Source organism: Spermophilus citellus (genome assembly GCF_964194105.1).
Source record: "Spermophilus citellus genome assembly, chromosome: 9".
In the NCBI taxonomy this organism is placed as follows: Eukaryota; Metazoa; Chordata; class Mammalia; order Rodentia; family Sciuridae; genus Spermophilus; species Spermophilus citellus.
The window spans coordinates 127,087,136-127,114,168 of NC_138191.1; the positions used below are offsets into that span (position 1 = coordinate 127,087,136).

A 27,033-nucleotide genomic window follows, 5' to 3' on the forward strand; every position below is an offset into this window, starting at 1 on the left:
ATCAGCACACTACGGGGACACGGGCACATCAGTTTACAGCAGCTCAACTCACAACAGCTAGACTGGAGCCAACCGAGGAGTCCCTCAGCAGGTGAGTGGATAAAGACATTGTGGTATGCATACTCAATGGAATATTACACAGCTCTAAAGAAGAGTGAGGTTATGGCACTTGCCAGTGAATGGTTGGAGTCAGAGAACATCATGCTCAGAGAAATAACCAATCCCACAAAACCAAAGGCCAAATGCTTTCTCTAACATGCAAATGCTACTTCACAATAAGGCCGGGGACACCAGGAAAGAATAGGTTACCCAGAAAGGGGTCGGCTCGGCAGGAACGGCGCCTGCCCCTGGCCTGGCCGCCACCTCCCTCTGTCCCAGTGGCCCTGCTAGGAGGGGATGTGGGGACAGGAAAGACAGTAGAGTGAAACAGACATCATCACCGTATGAGTGACTGCATGACCCATGTGACTCTGCAATGTGCCCTCAGGAAAATGAGAAATCGTGTCCCATGTACGTGTATCACAGTGTATGAATGCATCTGCTGTCACGTGTGACTAAAACAAATAAAAATCAAAAAGAAACGTCATCCTACTACAGGGACACAGCCACATCAATGTGCAATTCACAGTAGCCACACTATGGAACCCACCTAGATGCCCTTCAACAGGTGAGTGGGTAAAAAAACAGGGTCACAGATGGACAATAGAATACCACTCGGCCTTGAAGAAGAACAAACTGAAGGCATTTGCTGGTAAATGGATGGGGCTGAGCAAGATAAGCCAATCGCAAAGAGCCAAAGGCCACGTTTTCTCTGTATGCGGACGGAGGTGATTCAGTGAGGGAGGTCCAGGGGGGATAACAGAAACCACTGGACTAGACGAAGGGAGGCGGAGGGGCGTAGGAAGAGGGTGGAATTAGTGGCCCCAACGTTCCCAGCCTGGAATTTGAAAGCAGGACCAGGCAGCCCCACCCCTCACAACCCCAAGAGCGGATCCCAGGTTACTGTCACGTGGAGCTAGAACTAAAAAGCCCGGGACAGAGAGCGCCAGCCCCGTCCTCTGCCCACCTCTTCCCCCAGGACCCTGGGGCGGGCACGGAGCAGAAAAGGAGGCAGCTCACACTCACGTCCCCTCAGACCACGCAGGGGGAGGCCTGTGGACACCGTCCCCACCCTCAGGGGCGCCCATTCTGACCCAGGGCATCGCGCACACAGCCCCCGCCCCGGGAGGCCCATCGGGTGGGGGACACACAGCCCCGCCCCAGGAGGCCGCTGTCCCACGGGACCAGAGTGCGCTCAATCAGGCCTGGGCCTCGTCAGCCGCTGAGACTGAGGCCACAGCCTCCTGAAGTTGAGGCGCCCGGAGCTGGACGCTGACCAGGAGGGCAGGGCCTGGAGCCTGCGTCAGGGCCGTGGGCCAGGTTAGGGGTTTGGACTCAGCAACTGGACACTGGGGACCACGGGCCGTGGTCAGAGACCCAGACCTGCTGGGCCACCTGCAGGAGGAGGAGGAGGGGGCAGGGGGCAGGAGACGGGGGCCAGCGCCTCCAGGCGGAGGTGAGGGGCTGTCCAGGCCTGGCCCGGGGTGCTCCAGGAGCCCAGCTGGACCAGGACCCTGAGGTGGATGACATCTGCTCCTCGTGGCCGCCTGGCTGGGCTCAAGGACACGGCCCAGGGTCCTCCTCTCCAGATGCCACTGGCCTGCGGGAGTCCTGGGAGCTGGGCAGGGACATCTGCTGTCCCCACCCCAAGGTCGGGCTCAGGAGTCCCCTCCCCGGAGGCGGCCCTGGGACTCCTGAGAGGCCCCCGCTGGGAGAGGCCAGGCCCTGTGGCAGGAGCCGCGGGAGCTGAGGCCACAGCCTCCAGTTCTGCCATCAAAACCCCCCGGCTGCGGGCATCGGCCCCGGACTGCGTCCCCCATTGGACGGGCGTGTGTCCACTGGCCAGCGGGGCCTTCAAAGTGGGCAGCACCGGGCTGGGCGGAGCCCTGAGCCGACCCATCTGGGAGAAAAGCTAATGAGCCCCTGATTTGCATATATGCAAACAAAGCTCCACTGTGGACAGAGCAATTAGCACTGCCGAATGCCTGGCCGGCCACCAGGACCGGCCCCGGTGCCGGGGAGTGGAACTGCTGGGCGCCGCGCCCGGCTCCTTCTCAGCGGAGGCCTGGCTGGGAGGATGAGGAAGCCCCAGATTGGGCCTGAGGCCCCTCAGAGGGCAGGGAGGCCTGGCCAGGAGGAGCCCAGGAAGGGAGGAGGCGGCGGGCGCTGGGCGGGCCCAGGAGGCTTCCCACATCCCATCTTCTCATCTTGATTTTGGGCAGGAGGACAAGGCCAGCTGAGCTCAGGGAGGGCGAGGGGCCCAGCCCAGCTGGTGACACAAAGGGGAGAAGCCAGGGCTGGGGTCCGAGGCCTGAGTTCCAGGCCTGGCTCCACTGCTTGCTGCTGTGTGACAGTGGAAAAGTCAACGGGCCTCTCTGGGCCTCGGTATTCTCATTTGTAAAAGAGACACAAAGTGCCCCACGAAGGCTGTGGCGCGGATTCAAGATCCTCAAAGGGAGATGCCAAGCTGTAGAGTGGCCGTTCATTAAAAGGGGCCCCTGGCCCAGAGGGTTGGTGGGAGATGGAGAAGCCTGCCTTGCTCCCTTCTGCTCTTCCTCCCTCACCCGCGGTTCCTGGTCCTGCCCATTTGTCATCAGATCTGCGCTCTCAGTGGCATCAAAGCCACGTCTGCCCAACAGCTTATGAAACAGCTGGCAGAGCTGGCTGAAGGGTTGGCATCAGCCTCATTTTTACAGATTAGACAGCAGGGGCCTAGAGAGGTGAGGCCACTTGCCTAAAGCCATCCAGCAAGTCGGAGCACAGCAGGGAATGGCTCCCCCGCCCTCTCAGCCAGAGAATGGGCAGTTCCCTGGTGTCTGACTGCGATTTCTCTTGCTTTGAAGCCGCCCTACCTGTCCTCATCCTGCGTCTTCCTCGTCCACTTTACAATAAATAGAAACTAGATTTAAACGACCTCAAAGCTTTGGCCCTCCTGCCCCAGCCTCGTCCTCCCAGAGACACTGACCCTGGGACCCCGGCTCTCGGCCTCAGCTGGCCGTACACAGGCTGCCCTCGGGTGGAGCTGCGTCCACAGGTCAGCAGGGCACAGGGGGTGAGTCTGGGCAGTAGAAGCGGCTACCGCGATACCAGCGCCATCCCACAGGCGGAAACCGAGGTCCAGCGCTCCCGGTGAGCCAGACCAGGCCGCACGCCTGCCCGTCAGGGGCTGGCCTCCAAACCCAGGGTGGGCCAGAGCCCTTGGTGTAAGTGCCGTGGACTGGACGTGTCCCCAACGCTCGAGCACTGGAGACTCAGTCCCCAAGTCGTCACACCGATGGTGTCAGGACCCGGGCCTGGGAGGTGATCGGGGTGGCAGGAGGTCATGAGGGTGGACACGATGGCATCTATAAGAAGAGGAAGAGAGCCGGACCCGATGGCGCAGGCCGGTAACCCCAGCAACCTGGGAGGCTGAGGCAGGAGGATCGCGAGTTCACAGCCAGCCTCAGCAGATTGGCGAGACCCTGTCTCTAAATAAAAACATCAAAAAGGGCTGGGGGTGTGGCTCGGTGGGTAAACGCCCGGGGCTCAACCCTGGTACCAAGAGAGAAAGGAAGGAAGAGGAAGAGGAAGAGAGCCGGCCGGCACACTGGCTCTGTTTCCCCAAGTGGCCGATGGCAGGAGCCTCCAGAGACGGCGAGCAGAAGCCAGCACCGTGCTCCTGGACTGTCCAGCCTCCAGAGCCTCAAACCAAATAAACCTCCCTTCTTTACCAAGGACCCAGTCTCAGGTATTTTGTTACAGCCACAGGACACAGACTAACCACTGAGCAGCACTGCCCGCCAGCGGACGGCCCCACCCGGGCAGCAGCACTTGGGAGAAGGTGAAGATGGAAATGGAGAGGGAGGCCAGGGCAGCAGGCAGGAGGGGAAGAGGTTCAAGGAGACCAAGGGCTCACAGGAGAAGAATGGGTCTCATGGCCCCGGAGCCCCGTGACGCTCCAGCACTCCCTGTCCCCAACCTGGCCATTGATTCGGCCCCAGGGCCCTGGGTTCCGAGTCTGAGCCTGCGCCTGCCCAGCCCAGTGACCACGCTCTCCCTGTGGACTTAGGCACATGAGAAGGCCTCGCGAAGGCCCAAGCGGAGTCACAAATGCCTTTATTAAGATTAAAAATGCCTGCAGTGGGGACCGTCCTGGAGGCTCCAGGAAAATAGGGGCTCTGACGAGACAATGTGGGTTGGGGAGCTCCTCCCGGAGAGCCCCCGGTTCAGCAGTTGAGAACAGATTCTGGCATCAAGCCAGGGCTGAGCACGTGGTCTGGCATACTGTAGGTGCTCAATAAGCGCTCAGTGACAGGTTCTGAACCCTGCCTCTCCCGCAGACTCTCCTTGGGGCTCTCTCTCAGGGCCGCAGTGCAGTTTCTTCAACCGTAGAAAGGGGACAGTGACATCCACGGACGGGAGGTAACTCAGGGAAGCCCTCAGCAGGGGCCAGCTCATAGTACATGCTCAGCTAACAGCGGAGGTGGCGAGACCCAACCCTCCCCAGCACCTGCACGCCTCCACCCACAAGGAGCCCAGAGGTGTGTGGGGCCCTCCCTATTATGGTCTGGACCTTAGGAGGTGGGGCCGAGGGGAGGAAGTAGCTGGGGAGGGGGCTGGAGGGTTGGTCCCAGCCCCGCTCTCTGGCGCTCTCCCCCGGTTTCCTGGCCCCCACCAGGTGAGCGCTCTGCTCCCCACGTCCTGCCGCCACGAGGTTCTGCCACAGCAGCAGGGAAGCCAGGACCCCAGCGACCTCTCCTCCTCTGAGTTGATTCTGTCAGGTGTTTCGTTACAGCGTCAGGACGTGAGCACAGCCCCCCGTGGGCAGGACAGACGGCCCCCCAGAGTCCCCAGCTCAGCGGTCCCCAGCTCCCTCCCTGCTGCTGGGCTTCAGGGTCCCTCCGTTACACCTGCCTCCAGCCCCGAGCAGGCGGCTCACGGGGTCTAGTGGCATCGGGCCCAGGGGTGGGCCTGGGCGGGGGGACGGGCAGCCGCCCTCTCCCCGTCGCTGCTCAGCCCCGTAGGGACCGAGGGGTCAACGGCAGGACCGGGCCGCGGGCAGAGGAGGGGAGGCAGGGCCTGGGGATTATTCCCTTTCCCTGTAACATCAGGAGCAGCTGATCCGGGGCTCAGAGCCCAGGGTCTCCCGCTCTGTTAATCCCAGCTCGGGCCACCGTCACCGTCACCGAGGGCACCACCTGGGGCGGACACAGGCGTCCCTGAAGAGGATCCAGCCTCACCACCAGTGGGTGGGGCCCCGGGGCCAGGGCAGAGATGCATCCCCAGGGACCACCAGGCTCAGCCCGCCCCTTACTCCCTGCCCATCCTGGACAAGTCCCCAGACTTCCCTTGTCTACAATTTAGAGGCCAAGACGGCAGCAGGGCAGGGGTAGGGGCCGAGCTGGACCGCTGGAGATGGAGCCCAGCCCTGTCCCTGACGAGCTGTGCAGCTTGGGGTCAGCTTCTTAACCTTTCTGTGCCTCCGTTTCCACATGTACAAAAATGGGGGAAGAGTATCATCTACACACAGAATGTTTAATGCTGATCCAATAAAAATATTTATAAAGCACTTAGAAGTGTGCCCGGTACGCAGAAGGTACTACGTAAACATCTGTTAAATAAACACCTGTCTTGCTGTGGTAGGACCCTCGGGCTGCGATACATGAGGGTCCTCCCTACGTGGTAGAAGTCCACGCAGATGGACCGCAGTCATGGATTCTTTTTAGATCTCCATTTTCCTGAAGTCGTCTCCCACCGGGGACTTTGCAGTACAGCCCACAAGAGCAGACAGTGAGGTTTCCCACCCCAGGTACGAAATCCAGCACGGCCTCACCAGCCGCAGGACCTGGTACCGCTGTGGCAGGGCACTGGGGAGCCATGGACAGCTCTAGACAGAGGGCAGAGTGTTTGGATCTGAAATTTGAAAAGATCGGCTGGCGAGACCCTCACCAGAGTGGGGGCGCCTCAGAGCCTCGGTTTCCTCGTCTGTGAGAAGGGTTCCTACGTCACAGGGGGACATCAGGGGAAGATGGGCACGTGAGACACCTTGACCAGGGCCTGACCCCAGGAAGCACCTGACCATGTGACCTTTTCCCCAGGTCCCCAAAGAAGTCACCTCACTCCTGGAGGATCTGGGGCCTCACCTCTCACAGGACCCAGTGCACCGGCCCCCGGGGCCCGGGGAGAACACAGACTCGTGACAGCTCTCTGCCTCCAGAAAAATGTCCACCGACCTCAGTCGCTGTGACGCCCCTGGCCTCCAGGCAGGGCCCTGGGACCCCGCGGAGCGCTTCACCTGGCCGTGACCGAGGCCCAGGTCTGAGCAGCCGGGGCGGGGGCAGCTGGCCACCGCTGGGCCTGCGCACGTCCCCAAGGAGGAGCCCTGGATGTGAGCCCAGGCCCGGGGACGGGGAGAGCTCGGGAGAGAGCCCACCCAGCTCTCGGGGCTGCTGGGGCTCCGCTGTGGCCAGAGAGGGACACCCTGGGGCCCCACTTATCAACCCAGGACCCCATCCCCGGCCACAGGCTTCAATGAGGGACTCTCCCCGTCCGACACCTGAGGGCAGCTCACGGCCCCTCTCCGGCCACACGAGATCCCGCTGGACCACCCACGAGGGGTGGGCCGCAGCCCCAGGGTCAGATGCAGAACTTGGGGCTCAGAGACCTGGAGTGACTTGCCCAGGGCCACACAGCAGGGGTGTGGAGGAGGAGTCGCTGCACACACCCATCTCTTCCACCCACCGGGGGATGGACAGGGCCCTCAGGGAGTCCGGCCGGCCGGGGTGAGCTGGCCAGAGGGGCCGAGGCCTGGCTCCCCGCCTCGGGGCGCCCCGGGAAGGCAGGGCTCAGGCCCAGCTGGCTCCAGGGCCTGGTGAGTGGCTGTCCTGAGGCCACCCAGCTCCCGCCCCCTCCGCCCTCACCCCTCACGGAGCCGCTAATTTTAGCCCGCCGCGGAGGCAGCCGGAGCTTTTAAGCCCGGGCTGATTTATGCTTTTCCTTAATTGCTCCAAAAAAGTGCGCAGCATCCAGAGGGAGAAGGGACGAGTGTGACTCTATTTAGGTTAAGAATTTAAAGCCAGATCCACTCTGGCCTGGCAGCCCCGCCGCCCCGCCCCCATCTGCTCGCCTGTCTCTCTGTCCCCAGGCCCGAGGCCACCAGGGGAGAGAGCGGAAAGCCAGGAGCACCCCTGGCCACTGGGGCGACTGGGGGCCTGACAGGGGACTACGGGGACACCTGTCACACTTCAGAGCGCAGAGCCACCCACCTGTGCCCTGAGTGAGGGCGGGGGCCCCCTCTCCTTCCGGACAGCCCGGGGCCCAGGGTCGGTGGATGGGTGACTGGGTCACTCCCGGGCCTGGAGGAGCGCCCGGGTCATCGCAGGCATCCCTCTGCTGCAGACGGAGGCTGCCCCGGCTCGAGCTGCAGTACTGACCTTCCCCAAGGTCCTCTCTGAGGCCTCTGCCCAGCAGACACCGACGCCCTGCGCTGGGCAGGCTGGGCGCGACGGGAAGGTTGGTGCCTCCCACCGTGTCCTCCTTCCCCAGGCGCCTGCCCAAGGCCATTCCTGGCCCTGGTGTGCACAGCTGAACTGGGAGAGAAGGAAGAGCTGTCCCCAGACCCCCGGCCACACTCAGGCTGGGTGCACGGGATTTCCCGCAGCTTCTGCTACAGTGGAAGGGACGTGGGTTTTTAGCGTCCAGAAATGGGGTCAGATCCCGACCCTGCTAGGTCTGAGCAAGTCCTTCTACTTGCTGTCTGATCTGATCCTGCCACCTCAGTCCCCTCGGTGCTACTATAACAAAGTGCCACCATCGGGGGTTTTTTATAATGAAAAAAAAAAAAAAAAGAAAAGAAAAGAAAAACGCTGGTTCACAATCGGCAGGACCAGGAAGCCCAAGGTCAAGGGGTGCAGTCCTCGGGCCTAACGGGCTCCTGTAGGTCCTGCCTCAATACTGGCCCAACTCGAGCCATACGTCCTCTGTGCATGGGGACAAGGTAGGTGCCCACTGTCCTGGGCTACTGGAATGTGCAAGGTCAGGCCACTAAAATGTGACCAGCACCTGCCACGAATCTCCTAAAGATGATCCCCAATCACATGCTTCCTCTTCCTCACGGCCACCTGCCGCCCTGCTTCTCGGCCTCTCCCTTTGCCACGGCGGAGGCCCTGACCCCGGGCACGCAGTGCCAGCGTCACACCCACCGGGGCCAAGCGTGAAACTCAGAGACCAGGGCACACAGTAGGACTGAATCTGAGGCCAAGACACCTGGGAGGACCAGCGGCCCCTCTGCTGGCCCAGGACTCCCTCCCCACTCCTCCTGTCCCCCTCCCTCCAGCCAGGGCCCTCCAGCTGGTCCGAGCCCCGTGGCCTCTTCCTTCCTCCGTGGCCCAGGCCAGAGTGCGGGACGCCCCCCCCTGGCTCCGGACGCTCTGCGGCTAATCAGATTAAAACACATCTCCCGCTCGCAGCATCGATTCCTCCTGATTTACTGTCGCTTCTCAGCTGCTACAAAACGGATGTGCGGCCGCCACCTTCATCTCCATCCATCTCCCCGCTGCCGGGGAGTAACTGCTAATTAATACCTCGGCCTCCTCGCCCGCCAGCCCCACGGCCCGCGACACTCCTGGCTCCCTGCACCCGGCCAGGAGAGAGGGTCCCGAGGTGGCCCGGCAGGTGGGCCAGAGTTCAAAGTGAGTCAGAGTCAGAGATGGCCGCTCCGAGGGCGTCCCTGAGCCGGGGTCTCCTCATCTGCAACATGCAGAGGGCGCAGGACCCTGAGGAGGTCTGGGGGCAGGTGCAGAGCACCCCAAAGAGCCCCACCTCCACGGAGCAGCAGAATCTGCACCACAGGGGAGCACAGGCAGATCCCCGTGATGGGGCAGGACCCAGGGGAGGGCCACCCGGAGGACTTGGTGACACTCTGGCACCAGGGCCAGGGCACACCAACCAGGGGCCTAGCCTGACCTTCAAGGGCCTCCATCCAGAGGAGCCGCTCTGCCCCAGGCCCCTGGTCCCCAGCTCACTCCTGTCCCACCCGGCACCATCAGCCACGAGACTCAAGCTCTGGGCCACTGTGCCGCGTGTCCCCAGCACAAGGCGGGAGACAGCGGAACCTGGTAAACGGTTACAAGCTCTCGGCCACCGTCCGGCGCAGCAGGCGCCCGGCAGGATGTGAGCAGGAGTCTCATCACCAGGCCACGCTCCCTGGTGGAGGAGCCAGGGAAACCCGTGGCCCCAGGTGCTGCTCCCGGTGACACCCCCCACCCCACAGAGCTCATCCCCCCGTTCTCAGGAGGAAGCCGAGGCCCAGGGATGACCTCACAGGCCTCACCCATGGTGTCACCTCTAGCAGGCGACTCAGCTGCCCTTGAGCCCCAGGTGGGCCGTGACCCCAGGATGGCCTCTTCCAGCCAGGAAGGGGAGGGCTGCCTCTCCACTGGACAGCAGCTGAGAGAAAGGCCACTCATCCCTGTGGCCATCGGGGGACAGAAATGACCAGCCTGGGGGGCACCTGGCCTGATCTCGGATTTGACAGAGCTCATGGGGAGGGTCAGAAGGTGTGAGGGTCAGCTGGCGTGCTGTGTGACGTGGGCCTCATCCCTCAACCTCTCTGAGCTGATCCCCTTCAGGGGCAGCAGGAGGAGCCAGGGCGAAGGCTGCGTGAACGCCACACGGGATTGTCATTCCACCGTCCCGTCTGCCCACGGCAGGATTCCTGCACGGCTGGACCCTGCTCGGAGCAGGAGGGCGCGGGGCGGGCCGGCAGCTGTGCCAGCGGAGCCTACGCGGGCACCTTTAATAAAACATCTCGAAGCGTGGCTCAGGAAGAGTCTCCTGTAATTCAAGGCTCCGGGAGGGTGGGACAGGCCCTGGCCTCCAGCCCACGGCCCTCGCAGGGACTCCTCCCCGCTCAGGAGGCAGTAACGGGAGGCTCCCTCCTGCTGATGGCCTGGGGACACGGAATAGAGACTAACACGAGCCGGGGCCTTGCCGATCCCAGGAAGAGCAGCAGGTGACTGGGTCTCCTCATAAGGACCCTAAATAGAAAGGCTCAGGCCCCCGCCCTGACGTCCCCACCACCCACGGCCCAACTTCAAACTCCCCTCTGGGCTGCCCGAGCTCAATCTGGGGTACAGCTTAGGGGCTCGTGGGGCTCAGTGGCAACGCTCCTGCTGGGCACACAGTAGGCCCACAGGCTTCCACCCCGACAACAGGCAAAGCAGGGCTCTTGGCCTGATGGGGGGACAAGGGTTCCCCAATAATCGTCGTGACCCACACCCCGCTTCCTACGGTGGCCTGGGGAACATTTGCAAGTGGGGTTCCAAGGCACGCGGTTTGGAAACCCTGGGCCAGGCCAACCCTGCTGTCCCCCGAGGCCTGGCTGGCGTCCCGTCACGGTGGCTCCTCCTGACCACCAGACGCCTGCCCGGCCTCCCAACCAGGCTCCACCTCGGTCAGCAAGGGCGGCCCGGGACACAGTGGACCTGGTCACTAGGCCCCTCCGCCCTGCCCCCCGCAGCCTGCGGCCCCTCCTCTGGCCTGACGTCACCGCTCTCGGGGGCGCGGGGTCTCCGAGGGCACCTCAGTCTTTGACCCCTGGCCTGCTGCGTCTCAGGCACCCAGCAGCCACCTGGAACACAGCAGGTGCCAGACGAACCTCTGTCTAGTGGATGGACAGACCGATGCCCAAAGAAGAAAGGAATGAGTCCCCTCCTTCCTTGGAGGGTCGTGGCCCTGAGGGGCTCAGGCAGAGTTCAAGGTGCCTCTGGGGCCGTCAGCGCCTGGAGGGACCCACAGCCCGTCAACTCCCCAGCCCTACAGGTGCCCGGTCTGCGCCAGGAGCCGTGCAGGGGCCGGGGCAGGAAGACCGTCCCCACAGGTGCTGCAGCCACAGCAGGTGCCCGGGGGTGTTCAGGGAACGAATGGATACAGTGGTGTCTCAGGTGAGCAGTGAGTGGGTTCTCAAAGGGGAGGTGCTTAGCAGAGAAAACAGCACGTGCAAAAGCCCTGGGGATCTCGGAGCACAGGTGGCTAGACCTTCTGTACACGTTCGTGGGTCCCCACGGGGCCCCTCCGTGCGCATCCACCCTCCTCTTCTTCCACACTAGGCAGTGCCTTCCCCCCAAGGCCCTGCTCTCTGGGGTTCCAGACTGGCCCCACCCCTCGAGTGCCCCCACCCGGGGTCATGGCCAGGAGCTCGTCTCCCGGCCACCTGCACACCTTCCGAGCTCAGCCTCACTCTCCACACTACAGATAACCACGGCCGCACCTCTGCCGTCCCCCTTCTGCGGGAGGGAAGCTGTTTAAGTAAAGCCCTTTAAATGTTAAAGAGCTGGGTCGTGTGCTCTCTGCAGGAAGCTCTCAGCAGCAAACGGGAAAGAAATAATAAGGCCAGAAAGAAGGGGGCAGAGGGAGCCACCACCCAGGGACCCCGCAGCCGGGAGGGCCCAGGCTGGCCGTCTTCCACAGTAGCCCAGCCCTGGGGTCCCAGGGCCCAGAGCCCACACAAGCCACAGAGGTCAGGAAGGGGGGGTCACAGAAGGTCAAGCAGGACGGGGAGGGCAAGGACCAGAACCCAGGCAAATGGCTTCAAACTCAGCACGGCCACTCACTAGCTGTGCCACCCTGAGCAAGTGTCTTAACCTCTCTGGGCTGCTATGTCTTCTTCAAAATAGGGGTATGAGCAGCATAGAACTGGGGGCTGAGAGGGTGTCACAGTGCCCAGGGCCTAGCCAGCTCACAGTGGGGGCCACTCTCCAGGCGAGGCCAGGGAGGCCCCAGGGGAATGAGCTCAACCCAGCCACACCCCTTCTGGACTCCAGGTCCAAATCCTTCCAGATCTCACAGCTAAGGGCAGCTCTTTGCCCCAGTGGCTGTCCCTGCTGCAGGGCGAGGACGGGGACCTGGATGTGAGTTGGCTCCGCTTCCTGCCCTGACACCCGTCCCCTCCCTGTCCGCATGGGGCCATCGGCAGCAGTAGGAAAGGAGGCTGCCTGGGTGGGGCCAGCGGACCTCCAGCTCACTCAGGGCCGGCTGCTCCAGTAAATGCCCTCCTTCCGTGTCCCGTGTCGGCGGCTGCCCACCTCGTCCCTGGAACACGCGCACCCTTCCCCCTTCAGGACTCCGCCAGACGCCCAGGACCTTTCCAGAGTGTAGGTCACTGCCCCTGCGGTTGTCCCCTCCGGGGAGCCCTCCACGCCCTTTTGCCCTGGGCAAACTCCTACCCGTCCCTCAAGACCCAGTCACCTGCTACCCTTTCTGGCGGTCCGGGCCGTGAGTTAGTCCTATTCCGTATCCCCAGGACGGGGGACGCTCTTGTCCTTTGGAATTTCCAACGTGACGCTGCAACTGATGTGCTGGCCTGCCCCTCCCCCCCCAGAGACTGGGCACACCTTGGGGACAGGCACTGGGTGTCCTTGACCTCTGCAGCTCTAGCCCTAGCACAGGGCTGGGCCCAGAGCAGGCTGCTGAATGACACAGGCCACCTCTGGGCTCGAGGGGATGCCCGGCTGTTGGAGGTCCCTTGTCCCTATCAGGTCACTCTTCACCAGAGCTCCCCCCCCAGTGGCCGGATGCTGGTCTCAAGGGCAGGAACTCACAGGGGGGCGCCCCGAGTCCTGAAGGGGATGCCATGCACATCGAGGGCTCGCCCTCCACGTCATGGTGCCCTCTGTCCACGTTGTCCTTCCAGGGAGGCCCCAAAGCCCGGGGCGGGGGGTGAGAGAGCGACAGGAAGTGGAGCGGCTGAAACCAGGTCCCGGGCACAGGGCTGCGAGGCTGGCCTCCCCTCCAAGCTGGCATTTGGCAAGGGGCTGGCGGTGCTGCGCGGATTAGGGGAAGCTGCTTAGACCCAGCCACACGTCCACCCAGGGAGCTCGGGGACAGTGGGGGGAGCAAGCCCTGCCCCCGCTGCCCCGCCCCCTCCCAGCTCCTCCGCAAAAGACAAATCCAAACGAGGAGTCGACTTAAACCTGACTTTCAGGAAACGAAGACGTCGACGGCAGCTCACACGTGGGGCCCCCGCAAAGGCCAGAAGGGGACGGGGAGGCTGGGCCATCCTGAGGGGTGACCAGGCAGAGGCCCCACGCAGCCTGCCACCCAGGGGAGTGGGACTCTCGGGTGGCCCAGAACCTTCCCGAGCCGGCGGACAGGGCACAGCGGCCCCCCACGGTGGACCCCTGCAGACAGTCCACTGAGCTCCTGGAGAACGTCCCCTCAGCCAACTCGGTGACAGGACCCCGAGAGCTGAGGGTGGTACCTTCCCCAGGAGTCCTGAGCCCGGGCAGCACCAGGCCTCCTGAGGTCCCGGCCACGGAGCCCAGGAGCGGCCAGACCGACCTGCAGAGGCAGGCGGACGGCAGGGCCGGGCACCGCAGCTGGCAGGCGGGTGAGGGGCAGGGCACTCGTCTTGCCCAGAGCACTGCGGAGGATGAGCCGGGGAAGAAATGGCCCCTGGTATTTGTCACGGCAATTTCAGCCGAGCACAGAACGGGGAGCGTCTCATGAATCTCAACTGGCAAAATTAGTCCTCATCAAAGTCAATTTGAACCACCAGGTGGGTGGAAGGGGGGCGGCCAGGGAAAATGGAGGGTCAAGAGGAGGGCCGCCTCCGCCCGCTCAGACGCCGGGGCCCAGGGAGCTGTCGGGGGCCGCTTTCCCAAGGAGTGTTCGTGTCCACTGGGCTACTCCTCGGACTCCAGCTACTCCCCACCGAGGAGATGCTTCCAGAAGGGGTGCTGGAGGAGGTGCCGGTGGCCAGTGTTGACCTTCCTCCCTTCTCCCCACCAGCCACGGAGGGCAGCCTCCTCCAGGAGCAGCTGGAGGCCGGAGAGTACCTGCTTTCCCACCCAGGAGGAGCGAGCCTGCGGTCACCCCTTGGGTGACCGACGTGGATCAGGCTGCACAGGGGAAGAGCCAGTGGGGACGGGAGGCGAGATGACCTAAATGGATCCGAGGAGAAAGAACATCTCCGTGGGAAATAGGGTGGAAAATAGACCAGGGAATGACGGGTGGGCGCGCCCCGGGGAGGAGCCATCCATCAGCCGGCCGGACGGGAACGGGGAGGAGCAGGGATGCTGGAGAGCGGAGCAGGAGTGACACACCACAAAGGTCACTACCAGCCGCGCAGGGTGCTGGCGCTTCCCCTGTGCAGACCGCAGTATCCCCCCAACGTCTGCCCCTTGGGATTCATGCTCCCCAGAAACGCCGGCTCCACCCTTCCGGAAGCCCCAGACTCAGATGCTACTTCTTGACACACAGGTCGGGCCACAGGCAGAGGGACCTTGTCCCTGTCAGAGCTGAAAACAGAAATAGTCGCTAGTCCCAGCACCCGGCCTCACGGCATCCTTCCAGTGGCTCTGTCGGGCTCGGAGCACAGCCCTCCCCTTATAAATGGGGAAGCTGAGGCTTCACGGGACAGAGCTGGGTCCCTGTAACTAGGCTAGGGCTGCACCCAGTCACTGTCCCCCTGACCACCTCCTGTGTGCTGTCCCTCCATCTGGATGGACTCCAGGGGGTGTGGGTCTCTGGGTGGCACCAACAAGTGATGCATGAAGCTGGGATACCTTTTCCTCCGGCTCCCTCCCGGGTCCCCAGGAGGGTCTCTGCTCAGGACGCCACGGTGTTGGGAAGCCCTGTGCCTCAGCGACGCCATGCTGTCAGGGAGCCCTCTCTCTCCGTGACTCCACAGGCCATAGGCTCCCTGCTCCCGAGGGCTGCCCACCCCTGCTGCCTCCCCAAACCCATGCCAATAGCCCTTTTGATGGCCCTCCCTGGTGCCCCAGGGCAAGCAGGTCCTTCCCTGCTGGAACCTGATCCTAGGAAGTGTACCAACTGGTCCCAAAGTCACAGAACTTTCACAGGGAGGCGCTGAACCCAAGCCGCGCTCTGCCTGCCTCGGAGGCCCCCCGACACCCCAGCTGGCTCCTAACCGCAGCCGTTCACACCCGCCACCTTCACAGATCGGCCCTATCTCTGTGCCACCTGCTCCGCTTTGTACTTAACATTTTTTCCCCCTAACTTGACTCATTATTTACTTAAATAAAGCTGTTTTTTTTTAAAAAAAAAAAAAAAAAGGGGAGAGAATTTAAATCACTGCCCCAAATGGCTAACCAACATCTCTTGTCTTAAACAGAGGGTGACGGAAAAGATAATTACGCTGGAAACAGAACACTGTAGGAAAATCTTGCTTCCTCGGGGAAGGCTGGCCGCCTGCACCTATTATCTTTGTTGGAAAGGGACACTAAAGACACAGTAGCAAAAGCCTGAGCCTGTCTGTCCCCCTCGGTGACCCCTTGGTGTTTTATGGCAATGGGCCTGCCCACGGCTGGAAGCAGTGGTCTAGACCCAGACTGTCTGTGGAACTTGGTGCAGAGATGGAAATGTCCCAGGGGCCCATCGAGCACGTGAAGGGCGTCTGGTGTGGCCGAGGAACTAGATGGCATTGAATCCCATTATCCTGGAGCTGAGAAACCTTATTTAGTTTTAATTTAAACGCCCACAGCCACACGTGGCCAGGTACTGAGACTGCAGCTCTAGAGGGGACGACCCGGGAGGGCAAGCCACTCGCCTCTGGATTTTTGGAAGCCAGCACCAAGCCTGGCCCCAGGCAGCACCTAACAAGTGTCTGTTGCCCAAATGAAATGAGGAAGGAAGGAGAGGATGGGAGGGTGGAGGGCCTGTCCTGCTTCCTAGATCAGGAAGCTGCAGGCTCTCTGTCCCCAGAACCAGTCCCTCTGCTCCGGGCCTCTGCCCCACCCCACCTCAAGCTGCCCAGCCAGGCGACAGGCCCTAGGAATCGCTGCCGTCCATCGGCTGCCCTCCACGCTGAGCTCCGACCCACTTCTCTGCTGCAGAAGTGAACAAAGCAGTCTTTGTGCTGTGGCCGTCGCTGCCACCCCCTCGCTCCTTCCGCTCCTGCCTGGGACATTAGGTGCCTGCTGACGATTAGCAGCTCATCACCTGCTTCTGTGGCGCCAGGCACCTGGCCTTTGGCTATTGTGGGGCCTGAATTCCCACTTGACCAGCGCTTTGGGCGATGAGCTGTGGACCCGGCTGGCCTGCTCCCGCCCAGCCTGGCCTCCCCCCCCAGGTGCCAGGGCCTCTGACGGCGCCTTCCTCTGGGGGCTCTCGGGCAACGGGAGGAAGAGGCCATCTGGGGAGACAATGCCAGCACCCAGGATCGGTGACAAACGAGCCATCCGAGGGGCCCTGGTGCCTCTGCAGGAAGAGAGCCAAGAGGCAGAGGAAGAGCCCGGCAGAGGCACTAGCCAGAGCCCAGCGGCCGCCCGCGACTGCGCCTGTGACTTATGAGGTGGGGAGGCTCCCCATGGAGCGCTGCCAAGTCCCCACCCAACTCTAGGGACCTAGTGCTCCCTCACACGGGGTCTTGAGGGAGTGTCCCCAGGCAGGGCCCCGGGATGGGGCACCAGGGGGCAGACCCGTCCCCCCACGCTGCTCAGTGTTTTCAGCTTTAAAATGGGGCAAAGGGACCGGCTCAGGGCAGAGCCCTTGCCTGATGAGGGGGACGGTGAAGGTCCTTTCCAGCCCCTCGGGCTCCGACACTGTGGTGCCGAAGCCGTGGGCTCCGAAGGTCCTTTAGTGCTCCGGGGTGGGGACGGCACTGTGTCCCCTCCTCCGAGAACAATTCTTCCCCTTCACACTCAGCAGCGGGGAGCCCGCCTCGGGGCAGGCGCCACCACTTTGCAGACCCCTACTGTGTGCTGGGCACTGTGTGTGAGGACACCACCGTCACCCATGGACCCTCCCACAGCCACCGTGAAGAGCCACTGTGTCGTTGAGAAACCGAGGCGAAGGCCACGAGGAGATTCCCTGAGTCCCCGCCTGGGACCGTGGGGCAGATGGGACCCGAGGCCCGGGCAGACCCAGGCTCCTGCCTGTGGGGGTCTAGAAGCTTCCCCAGGCCCTCCTCTGTCCCCTCTTGGTGGGGGCAGTCGGGCCAGGGCGTGCCATCTTGCCAGGGCCTGAAAGGCGCCGGACTTCCCCCCACAGGCATGAACTGGGCAAAGGGGGCAGCACCCCAAACGGCATTTCCTCTCGAAGCCACTGTCTCAGGACAGCCCGAGCCACCGCGCGTCGCCCGTGGAGGCCCTAAAGTGTTCCAGCTTCGGGCGCCAAAAACAGCCGCTTCCCCTTCCCGGAGCCCCGTCTGCGCACGGCCCCCAGCTCTGTAGCTGCCCCTGGGCCACAGCTGAGGTCCCCCTCCCCGACCCTGGCAGGCAGGTGGGCAGGACCCCAGCAGCCGCTCCAGCCTCACCCCGGACTCTCCAGTGAGGCGCAGCCCCACCACGTCACCCGCCCACCCTGGACGGCACCTCTGCCCTCTCCAGGCCCCGCCCTCGGCCCCGCACACCCACCCGCACCGTCAGGAGCACCTCCAACCCTCAGAGCCTTCCTGGCCTCTCCCGGTCATCCCCAGGTCCTCTGCTGGCCACCTAATTACAGGTGATCTTTTACTGTCCCCACAGGAGTGTGTCTGAGGGGCTGTGGCGACCTGAAGTCCTGGGGGAGGGCCGTGCCCTGTGCACTGAAGCCCAGGGCGTGACTGGTCAGTCCCCGGCAGTGGGAGAAGAAAGGCTGGGTCCTCTGGGCTCTCTGGGGTCTCCACGGCCAGCCAACCCCCTGGGGTCAGGAGGGAGGGCAGGGCCCACTCCGGGGCTCCAAGACATGGCCTCCTTCCTCCACCAGCACCCTCCCTCCCTAGGAGACACAGAAACCAAGACCCTGGCCCGGTGACCTCCCAAGAACACCATGCCAGGCGGAGGACCAGCCTGCCCGGGGCTGCCCGGGGTTTCACAGCCCGACCTGCGGGAGCCCGGTCTGCAGGCACCTGTGCCCGGGATGGAAAGGGCCCAGGCGGCCGGGCCTAGGCAGCAGGATGATTTTGGAGCTGGGAAGGGACGCACAAGGCCGGGGGCGAACCCCGCAGGGCGACCTGGGCAGGTGTCTCTAGGCCTCACGCCCTCACCCAAATGGCGGTGCCCACGAGAACTTCAAGTCCTCACGCTGTCCCTGCCACCCGTTCCTCCTCTCACCTCCCCATCACCAGTGAGGGACAGGCCCCTCCCCAGGCAGAGCCCAGAGGGAACCGGAAGCCCCCGTCTGCTCTTCCCACCACCTCTGGCTACCGTTGCAGCCCTCAGATGGCCGCTGGAGGGCACAGAGCTGGGCAGGACACAAGCCTGGGCCCAGCGTCTGGGCAAAACCTCAACTCAAGGGAGACGTTGGTCATTCAGTCATTCAACAAACGTGTCAGGAGACCTGTTCTCAGAGCCAGGCCCCGTGCCAGGGCTGGGGAGCAGGGATGCCAGCCCTCAGGAGCTCAGAGGGCATTTTAACAGAGCATTGCCCCCAGTGTCCCGGCAGCCCTCTGAGGGGACCTGAATCAGTGGGGTGGGGTGGGGTGGGGCGGAGTGGGAGGAGGAGGAAGTAGGCAGCCTCCGGGAGAGAGGCTGGGAGGCAGGCAGGAGCCAGGCTGGCTGAGGGCAAGGGGGTGCTCTCAGAGCCAAGGAAGGGCGGGAGTGGGGAGGAGGTGGAGCCTCTGGGCAGGCCGAGTCTGTGGGGCTCTGTTGGTCTCCCCGGGTGACCAGGGCCCATGGGTGTCCTTGCTGGCGACTGGGGATCCAGCACCCACCCCGCTGGCAGGGGAGGATGGAGGCTGAGCCATTGGCCAGGTAGCCGCCACAGCCACAGCCCCCATTTCAGGCTTCGGATTGTCAGTCCTGAGGAGCTGGCCTGTCCCCTTCCAGACCGCGGAGCTGAATGAGGCAGCGTGCTGGCCGGGAAGAAGGCAGGTGAGCTTGCAGGCACTGAACCCAGGTTGGCATGAAGCCCCCACCACTCTATCTAACGGTCTTCAGGAGAGAATGCAGTTCCAGGACCAGGTCTTTGCTGCCAGGAAGTTCACCAGGGAATCCAGCCTAAATTCCACATGCTATAAGCCTTATATAGAAAGCTTCACTTTCTGCTCTCTTCTACACCAGGAGACCAAAGGTAGCTGACTCACACTCACCCACGTGACTGGCTGGTCTTGCACACCCACTAAGGGTTTGGGGAGGAAGTTTCAATAGTGGGTGGAAATGGGGTCCCAGCCTCCATGCATCAGGATTTGGTGGAAAGGGTGCTGGGGTTCACAATAAGATGGGCGACACCCCACATTTCACTAGGAGGAAACCACTGGGGTCTCAGACTGTACTCAGTGAGCCTCGTGCCTCGGGGGAAGGGCAGAGAGCAGGCGGTGGGCTCGGTCACCTCCAGCCAGCCAGCCAGGACCCATCCCCCCCGCTGTCACCAAGTGAGCACAACCAGTCGTCACACCTAGCGAGGATCAAGTGAGGCGCGTTCCATGTGCGCAGCTGAAATTGACTCTGACAACTCAAGCCAGAAAAAGCCATTGATAGAATGGCCAGGGAAGCTGGTGGCAAGGACCCAAGGACCTGCCCGCCTGAGCCCGAGGCGCTCTGGCACCGCTGTTCCCACAGTGACAAGCATCCGAGCTGCAGGACTTGGCCGAGAACTTTCCATCTAATGACCGCTTCCCTCACCTGACCCTCTTCAGCCTCCAGAAGTGACACAGTGTCTAGGGGTCCCCACTGCCAAGGGGGGCTGTCCAGGGCTCTCCATCTCAGGACTGGGCGACATTCAGACTCCAGGACAGTGTGACCGCCAGGCCCAGCTCAGGGATGCCTTTCCTGACAGTCCCACCCACCGAGATGATGTGCAATCTGGGGAGGGGGTCCCCCAGAGCAAATCTGTGTGGGCCTAGGAGACACGGGAAAGGCCCGTGGACCAACCCAGCCCCAGTTCCTCTGCTTGGTGGGATCAAATCTGAGTCTCAGAAAGATGGCTCCCCCCACATGGCTCTCTCCTGAACCTCGGTAATGACCAGGTGTCCAGCTCCCTGCCCCCAGCTTCCTGTGCCCCCAGCTCCCTGTCCCCCAGCCACTGACCCCAGCTCCCTGTACCCCATAGCCCCTGACCCCAGCTCCCTGACCCCAGCTCCCTGACCCCAGCTCTCTGCTCTGTACCTCTCTGCACCCCCAGCTCCCTGCCCCCAGCTCCCTGTGCCCCAGCCTCCTGCCCCCCAGCTCTCTGCACCCCAGCTCTCTGTACCTCCAGCTCCCTGCACCCAGCCCCCTGGCCCCCAGCTCTCTGCACCCCAGCTCTCTGTACCTCCAGCTCCCTTCTCTCCAGCTCCCTGCACCCAGCCCCCTGGCCCCCAGCTCTCTGCTCTGTACCTCTCTGCACCCCAAGCTCCCTGCCCCCAGCCTCCTGCCCCCCAGCTCTCTGCACCCCAGCTCTCTGCACCCCAGCTCTCTGTACCTCCAGCTCCCTTCTCTCCAGCTCCCTGCACCCAGCCCCCTGGCCCCCAGCTCTCTGCTCTGTACCTCTCTGCACCCCAAGCTCCCTGCCCCCAGCCTCCTGCCCCCCAGCTCTCTGCACCCCAGCTCTCTGCACCCCAGCTCTCTGTACCTCCAGCTCCCTTCTCTCCAGCTCCCTGCACCCAGCCCCCTGGCCCCCAGCTCTCTGCTCTGTACCTCTCTGCACCCCAAGCTCCCTGTCCCCAGCCTCCTGCCCCCCAGCTCTCTGCACCCCAGCTCTCTGCACCCCAGCTCTCTGTACCTCCAGCTCCCTTCTCTCCAGCTCCCTGCACCCAGCCCCCTGGCCCCCAGCTCTCTGCACCCCCAGCTCCCTGCCCCCCCCAGCTCCCTGGCCCCAGCCCCCTGCCCCCCCCTCCACACAGTGTGTCTTGGGCTCCTTCTGTGGCCCCTGCCCTGGTGTCCCCTCCGCTCCTGGGTCCACTCAAGGTGTAAAGTGGGAGCTCACCGCCCTGTTCCGTCCCAGGAACTTCATCCTGAAGACAGACGCCTCTTAGGAGGCGATGTCAGGTGTTTCTGTCACCGTCACCGACACTGATGGTTTAAGGGAAGGCCCTGCCTCCTCCCCAGGAGCAGCAGCTGCCTGCCAATTGCTTCAGACCTGGGTTTGGAACTCCAGCTCCTCCACCAGCACAAAAGCCTGACCTGGCTCATTCGTGTAAAAAGGAGAAGAAAAGAACCTGGGGGGGGGGGGATGGAGCAGCCGTCACTCATCTTCCAGGAGCACGCCCATCCCTCCCGCTCTGAGACATGGGCCGTGCCCATCCGTCCTGGCTAGATGTGCCCGGCCCACAGTGCACACCCATTCATTCTCTTGATGATGGCAGTGTCTCTCGGGGACACTCCCTCTCCCATCTGTGAAGATGACAGTACCAAAGAATTCTACCTCACCTGCGGTTTGGTACAGTGAACCATTCAGATAGGGGTCTGGACACCTGCCACCACCGTGGGGCCCAGAAAGTGACCCAGGCCCATTCTCACCAGGAGACAGGAAAGCAGGGGAGGAGCCCAGGGGAGGAGCCCAGGCTGGGGAGGGAGGCAGTCCTGTGTTTGAATCCCTGTTCACCACCGGCGGGCCTTGGACAGGTATCTTCACCTCTCGGAACCTCGGTTTCCTCCTCTATAAACTAGGTTACCTCTCAGAGTACTTGGAAGGATCAAAGAAACGAGAATGCTATGCACTGGGCAGGATGCCTAGCTCCATTAGGGTCTGAGGTTCCCTTCCTCCTTCCAAGAGATGAATCAATTTCCCACTGAGCTGTGAACACCACGGAGGTCGGGGCTCCTACCGCGGTCAGGGCCCCATTTCCAACGCACAGCATCACACTTGGCAGATCGTACCACAAACATTTGCTGGGGGCACGAACAAGTGAACCTGAGTGGCCTGGGGATGTGGCAGAGGGGGGCTGCTGACTCCCAGGGTGCATAGCCACTGGACTCCAAGACACCCAGCCAACAACTTGGTGGCCTCTTCTTGGTTGGCCTCTGCTTTTGAAGTCAGGGGTTGCTGTGAACCAGAGACCTGAGCCACCCAACTCCTCCATCGCCCTCCCCAGCGCCCCACTCTGCCCCGCCTGCCAGACGGTAGCAAGATCCAAGTGTGTGCCCGGTCCATGTTCCGAAAAAATCAGAGCAGCCAGGTGGATCTGAGACCTCATTTAGATGGCCTCTGACCACCTCTGCTCACACGCCCTGCTCAAAGAATTCTCTGCAGCCAGAGCCAGAACACTGGAAAGCCAGAGGAAGCCTGGGGCAAGACCAGGAGGGAGCCAAAGCAGCCTGTGTTTCTGTCATTAACACATCTGAAGACTCCCTCTCCTAATCTGTGAAGAGAGGACCTTAGATCTGTCCTGCATCAGGAACAGGTCTGCAAAGCTAGCCAGCAGCCCTGGACAAGCTGGGCTGGTCCACATAATCGGGGCTACCGGAAAAAGAAAAGAAGAAGAAGAAGAAAAAAAAACCAGCTATGGTATTAGGAAGCGAGCAATCTGGGACTGCTAAAGCGACTTGTATGCAAGGCTGGTTCGATGTGGGGTCTCATCACCCCATCGACCACGGCCGCGCTACCGCCCAGCCTATCAGCCTGCTCCAGGCATTGGGATTTAGGGGTGGGGGTGAAATCTGCTCCCTCTGGAAGGGCTCTCTTGCTTGCAAATGGGCATTGCAGAACTACTTAAGTGACAGGCCTCGGAGGTCGCTCCAGCTCTAACATTCTCCACATTTCATAAGCAAAAAAATTATATTAGTTCAACCTCTTGAGAAGCTCGGGTTTGCCTGGTGGTCCGGGTGGGGTTGGGACGAGGGGCGGGGCCGGGTGGAGGCGGGGCGGGGCGGCCTGCCCTGGCCTGGGGTCCCCTGGCTGGGGCTGGAGAAGAAGCCCAGCGATGCCAGAGTCCCCACCGAGTGGGGAGGGGGCATGTGCGGAGAGAGGATAAAATACAAAGTCGTCACACCTGCCAGCCGCGCGCAGCCCCCGCAGTCTCCTCCGCGCCGCAGCTCGCCCTGCCAGCCAGCCCTTCCAGCCCACCCACCTGCTGACACCAAGCTGCGCAGCGGGAAGTGGCGGAGCCGCCCCACCCCCAACCCCGACCCGGGTGTGCCCGCCCACAGATGTCAGCCGAAAATGTCCCCCAGAGCCTAAAGAGCCGAGTCCAAGGACCCATCCTACACTCCCCCATGGTCCCCCCTCTCTCACGGGTCAGGACACGGGCACAAGTGCAGGACTTCCTAGAAGTGGCCAGGCACGGTTCGCTGGGGCCAGCGGGGTCGAAAGCACCCCAGGGCCCTTCTAGGTAATCTGGGAGACCAGAAAAAGGTGGGTTCTCCTCGGGAGCGTCTGGTGCTGGAGGTGGGCCACCAGGAGAGGATCTTCGGCCGCGCCAGCACTGTGAGCAGCGGCCCCTTCCTCCTGCTAATGCCCACTCCGACCCACCTCTGGGGCAGAGCAGGGAAGGGCGCCCTGGCCATGACCCTCCCCTAGCAGTGACCGCCATCGCCCCTCACTGGGCCAGCACGTTTCTGGATGGCGGACCTGGATTCTGCCCTCGCGTTCCTCCAAGGCTGCTCCAGGCAGGTGGCCCTGCGAAACCTACAGCCAGGTGCACGCTCTCGGCCACTTCAGGAAGGGCGCCCTCCTCCGGCACAGCCGCCTCTGGCATCTCAAGCGGACCCTTCTCGCCCCCGCGCCCGGCATCGCCCGCACAGACTGGAAGGGGGAAGGGGGACCCCACCCTCCAGCCCTCGCGTCTCCTCTGCGGAGAAGAGAGGGTGCCCGGCGGCCGGGACCTCCCCCAGCGCCCCAGGCTCGGAAAGTTTCCCGTCCGCGATGTGGGTCTGCGCTCTGCACCCCGAGCGCGGAGCCCAGGCGGCGCGGGCTCCCCCCCACCAGACGCGCTCACCCCCGCGCCCGAAGCCCCCGCCTCCCGCAGCCTGCAAAGGCGAGCGAGGGGAGCGGGGAGCGGAGGCGCCAGGACGGCGGTCAGCTCTAGGCAGCCGGGCAGCCAGGAGAACGCTGCTCTGGGATCCCGGGAGAGCTCGCAGGGTGGGGTTCTGACGGAGCCGGGGATCCCACCCAGCTCTTCTCATCATCGCCGCCCCCACCCCTGCAGCATCTTTCTGCCGCGCACTCGGGGGGGCAGAGGAAGGGGTGCTCCCTTCGGATCCCCAGCCCCCAACCCCCGCTCCCTGCAATGTCCAGGTGAGGGCTCCAGTGCGTCTCAACAAAGCCCAGCGCCCTTTGGAAGCGCTGGAACCCGGACCCCCCCATATAATCATTCCCTCCAGAGGCATCCGAAGGGGGGAGCCCTCACCCCAAAGTTAGGGGGAGATTTTGATCCTCTTTGCAAAGTCTTTCTTCGCTCTAAGGGCAGGGGATGAAGTAGAGGCTTGCCTTCTCTCTGGGTTACACCAGCCCCTCCCCCTCTCTGCCAACAGGACCAACCACATTCCCGGCTCAAATTCTGCAGCTTCCCCACCCGCAGAAACAGCACTCTCGGAAGACTAAGGGGGAAGGGGGCGGGGTTATTTGGGGGTACCCCTTTCTGGCAGGCACTTTCAGAGCCTAGCTAGGCATTTCTCAGTGGGACAAGTAATGTGGCAGAGGACAGAGCTGACCCTTCACCTCCAACACTCAGTTGGGATAGAGGCCAGGCCCTATTGGTCACCGTGGCTACTTTTTGACACCACTGCACGACCCCACCTCCTTGACAGAGTCCTGCGCTGACTTGAGCAGGGAGGATTCTGGACCTGTCCAGAATTGCCACTGGCTTAAGAGGGGAACCCAGGACAGGAAAGGATCTTCTAGGACCTGGACCCTCGAAAATTGGCACCCACAGCTCTTGGCTTGTCCCACCTCCCTTCTAAGGGGCTTACAGCCTGGTGTCTGCTCTCTGTTCATTGCTCCAAAGGTGCCTGGTCACCAGGTTCCACTCTGCCACCATTTAAGACCCACCAGGCGGCGCTGAGCTGGAGGCCCCGACACAGTCCCAAATCCTGCACCCTGGAGCTGTGGAGCCAAGGCTAGCTGGCTCTCCATTTGCGACCCAAGGAGCTTTGGCCTCCTTCCAGTTGACTCAGCCTAGCCTGGGACCAAGTATACTGTGGGGTGCGCAGCACACACACACAGAGCCAGGCACCCCTGCTCAGTCCCAGAGCATCCATGCACACAAGAACCCCATGCTCTGTCGCACAGCACACTCGCAGCCCACCAAGCAATGCGACCCTCCTGCACCTGCACCTCCACACCTCCCAGACGGGCACACTCATGCCTCAGTGCCACATTCCTACCTCCTGTGCCCACAAATACAGTCAGCCATCGTCACACACCCCTAAAGAGACCAGCACACTGGGGACACGTGTGAAACGCCACACCTCACAGAACCATGCTTTAACACGCTCAAACGCGATGTCATGAGTGCACACACTTCACACCCTCATGAAGAAGCTGGCAAACGCTCACACCCCAAACACTCTCACACTCCCGCCGGCACCTTCCTCCTGTAACTGATCCACACACTCCAGTACCCCTCAGATGCTCACACCATCACACACACACACACACACACACACACACACACCGGCATCTCCAAATACCTCCCGCACCCTCTCCGCACACAGCTCCTACCCGGACACCCTAACAAATGGACACGACAAAGACACACGCGCTCTCTCTCTCTCTCTCTCTCTCTCTCACACACACACACACACACGCTGGCACAGACCCACCAGCGCTCACTCCAAAAGCGACATCCTCAACCTCGCCAAACCAACCAGCTCCACAAGCCCGCAAGCCAGAAAGATGATCGGACCCCGAGCCACTCGGAGTGGCCCGGGCCAGGGCCCTTCCCTGGCGGCCGGTCCCCGCGCGCGTCCCCCCGCCGGGCTCCCGCCAGGCGCCCGCGCACTCACCGCGCGCCAGGTCCAGGATCGCGGCGAGCAGCAGGCAGACGCCGCCGCGGAGGCTCGGGGCGGCTCGCATGGTGCCCGGGAGCTGGCGGCGGTGGCTGGGCGGCGGTGGCGGCGGCGGCGGCGGGTCCCTTCGCCATGGGCTCAGGCGCGCTCCTGCTTCCAGCCGCCGGCCGAGGCGGTGGCGGGCAGTGCGGGGCGCCGCGGGGGCGCCCCCATGCCGCCGCGGCCGGGCCGCCGGGCGCCGGGCTCCACTCGGCTCGGGCTCGGCGGGGCGCCGCGACCCTCTCGCCGGCGGCGTCCTCCTCGGGGCGCGCAGAGGCTCCGGGTCCTCGCCGCGCACGGCGCCCACCGTGGCCCGGAGTCCGATCGGCGGCGGCAGCGCCGGAGTTTGGAGCCGAATCGCGCTCGCCGAGCCTCGCGCCCGCCTCTCCCGGCCGCGCGAGCGCCCCCTCCCCGCGCCCTCCCTCCGTCCCTCCCCCTCTCCCCGCCCCCCGCCCCCCGCCCTCCCCTCGCCGCGCTCTCCGCTGTATTATACAGACTTTTCTTTAATCCTTTCTGGGCTGTTCGGCTCTCGTCCGCTAAGCCGATTTATTGCAGGGAGAAGAAGCAGCGCTCACCCCCTCCTCTCCCCTCCCCTCCCCCCACCCTAAATTCTCCCTCCCGCGCGCGCACACATCACAACTCGCTCTGCCTTCGGCTTCGTGACCCTCCCCCGATGACCCGGCTCCCGCTCTCCGGAAGGCATGTTTCCCCTGTCCCCCCTCCACCCAGCCTGTCCCTGGGACACCCCCATCCTACCCCCAGCCTGATGAAAGGAGGCAGCCTCGAGCAGGCAGGCAGGGTGTGGCTCCAGGGTCCTGATCTTGTCCCCTACGAATGCCCTGATGCGAAGGATTAAGGGGCTTTCCTGCATGACTGTCCCCTCCCCCAGGATCCCCCGCAAATGGAGCGACACCCTTCATTTCCTTTCCCCATAGATTAGCCATATTCTTGGGTCCAGCCAGGAATGGGCAAGGGACTGGCTGTTTCTTCCTGGCACCTTTTCTCCAGGAGGAGCGCAGGTCTGGACTTGGGTCTTATCATTATTCTCCCACCAACACCACCCACAGACGGAAGCCTGAGGGGCCTTGGGCTGGCCTCTGGGGGAGGAGGA

General features: G+C 63.1%; 1 protein-coding gene across 1 annotated transcript in view; it reads right to left on the reverse strand.

Moving 5' to 3' along the window:
- The window catches only part of IGSF21 (immunoglobin superfamily member 21), a gene marked incomplete at its 3' end in the record, with an annotated part of 172,172 nt that extends 145,901 nt beyond the window's left edge, over window positions 1-26,271 (reverse strand). The window contains exon 1 of the mRNA XM_081305456.1: window positions 25,881-26,271. Within this exon, the coding sequence (XP_081161582.1) occupies window positions 25,881-25,950 (70 nt within the window). The 5' untranslated portion in view covers window positions 25,951-26,271. The remainder of the gene's footprint in view (window positions 1-25,880) is intronic.
- Window positions 26,272-27,033: the final 762 nt, after the last annotated feature.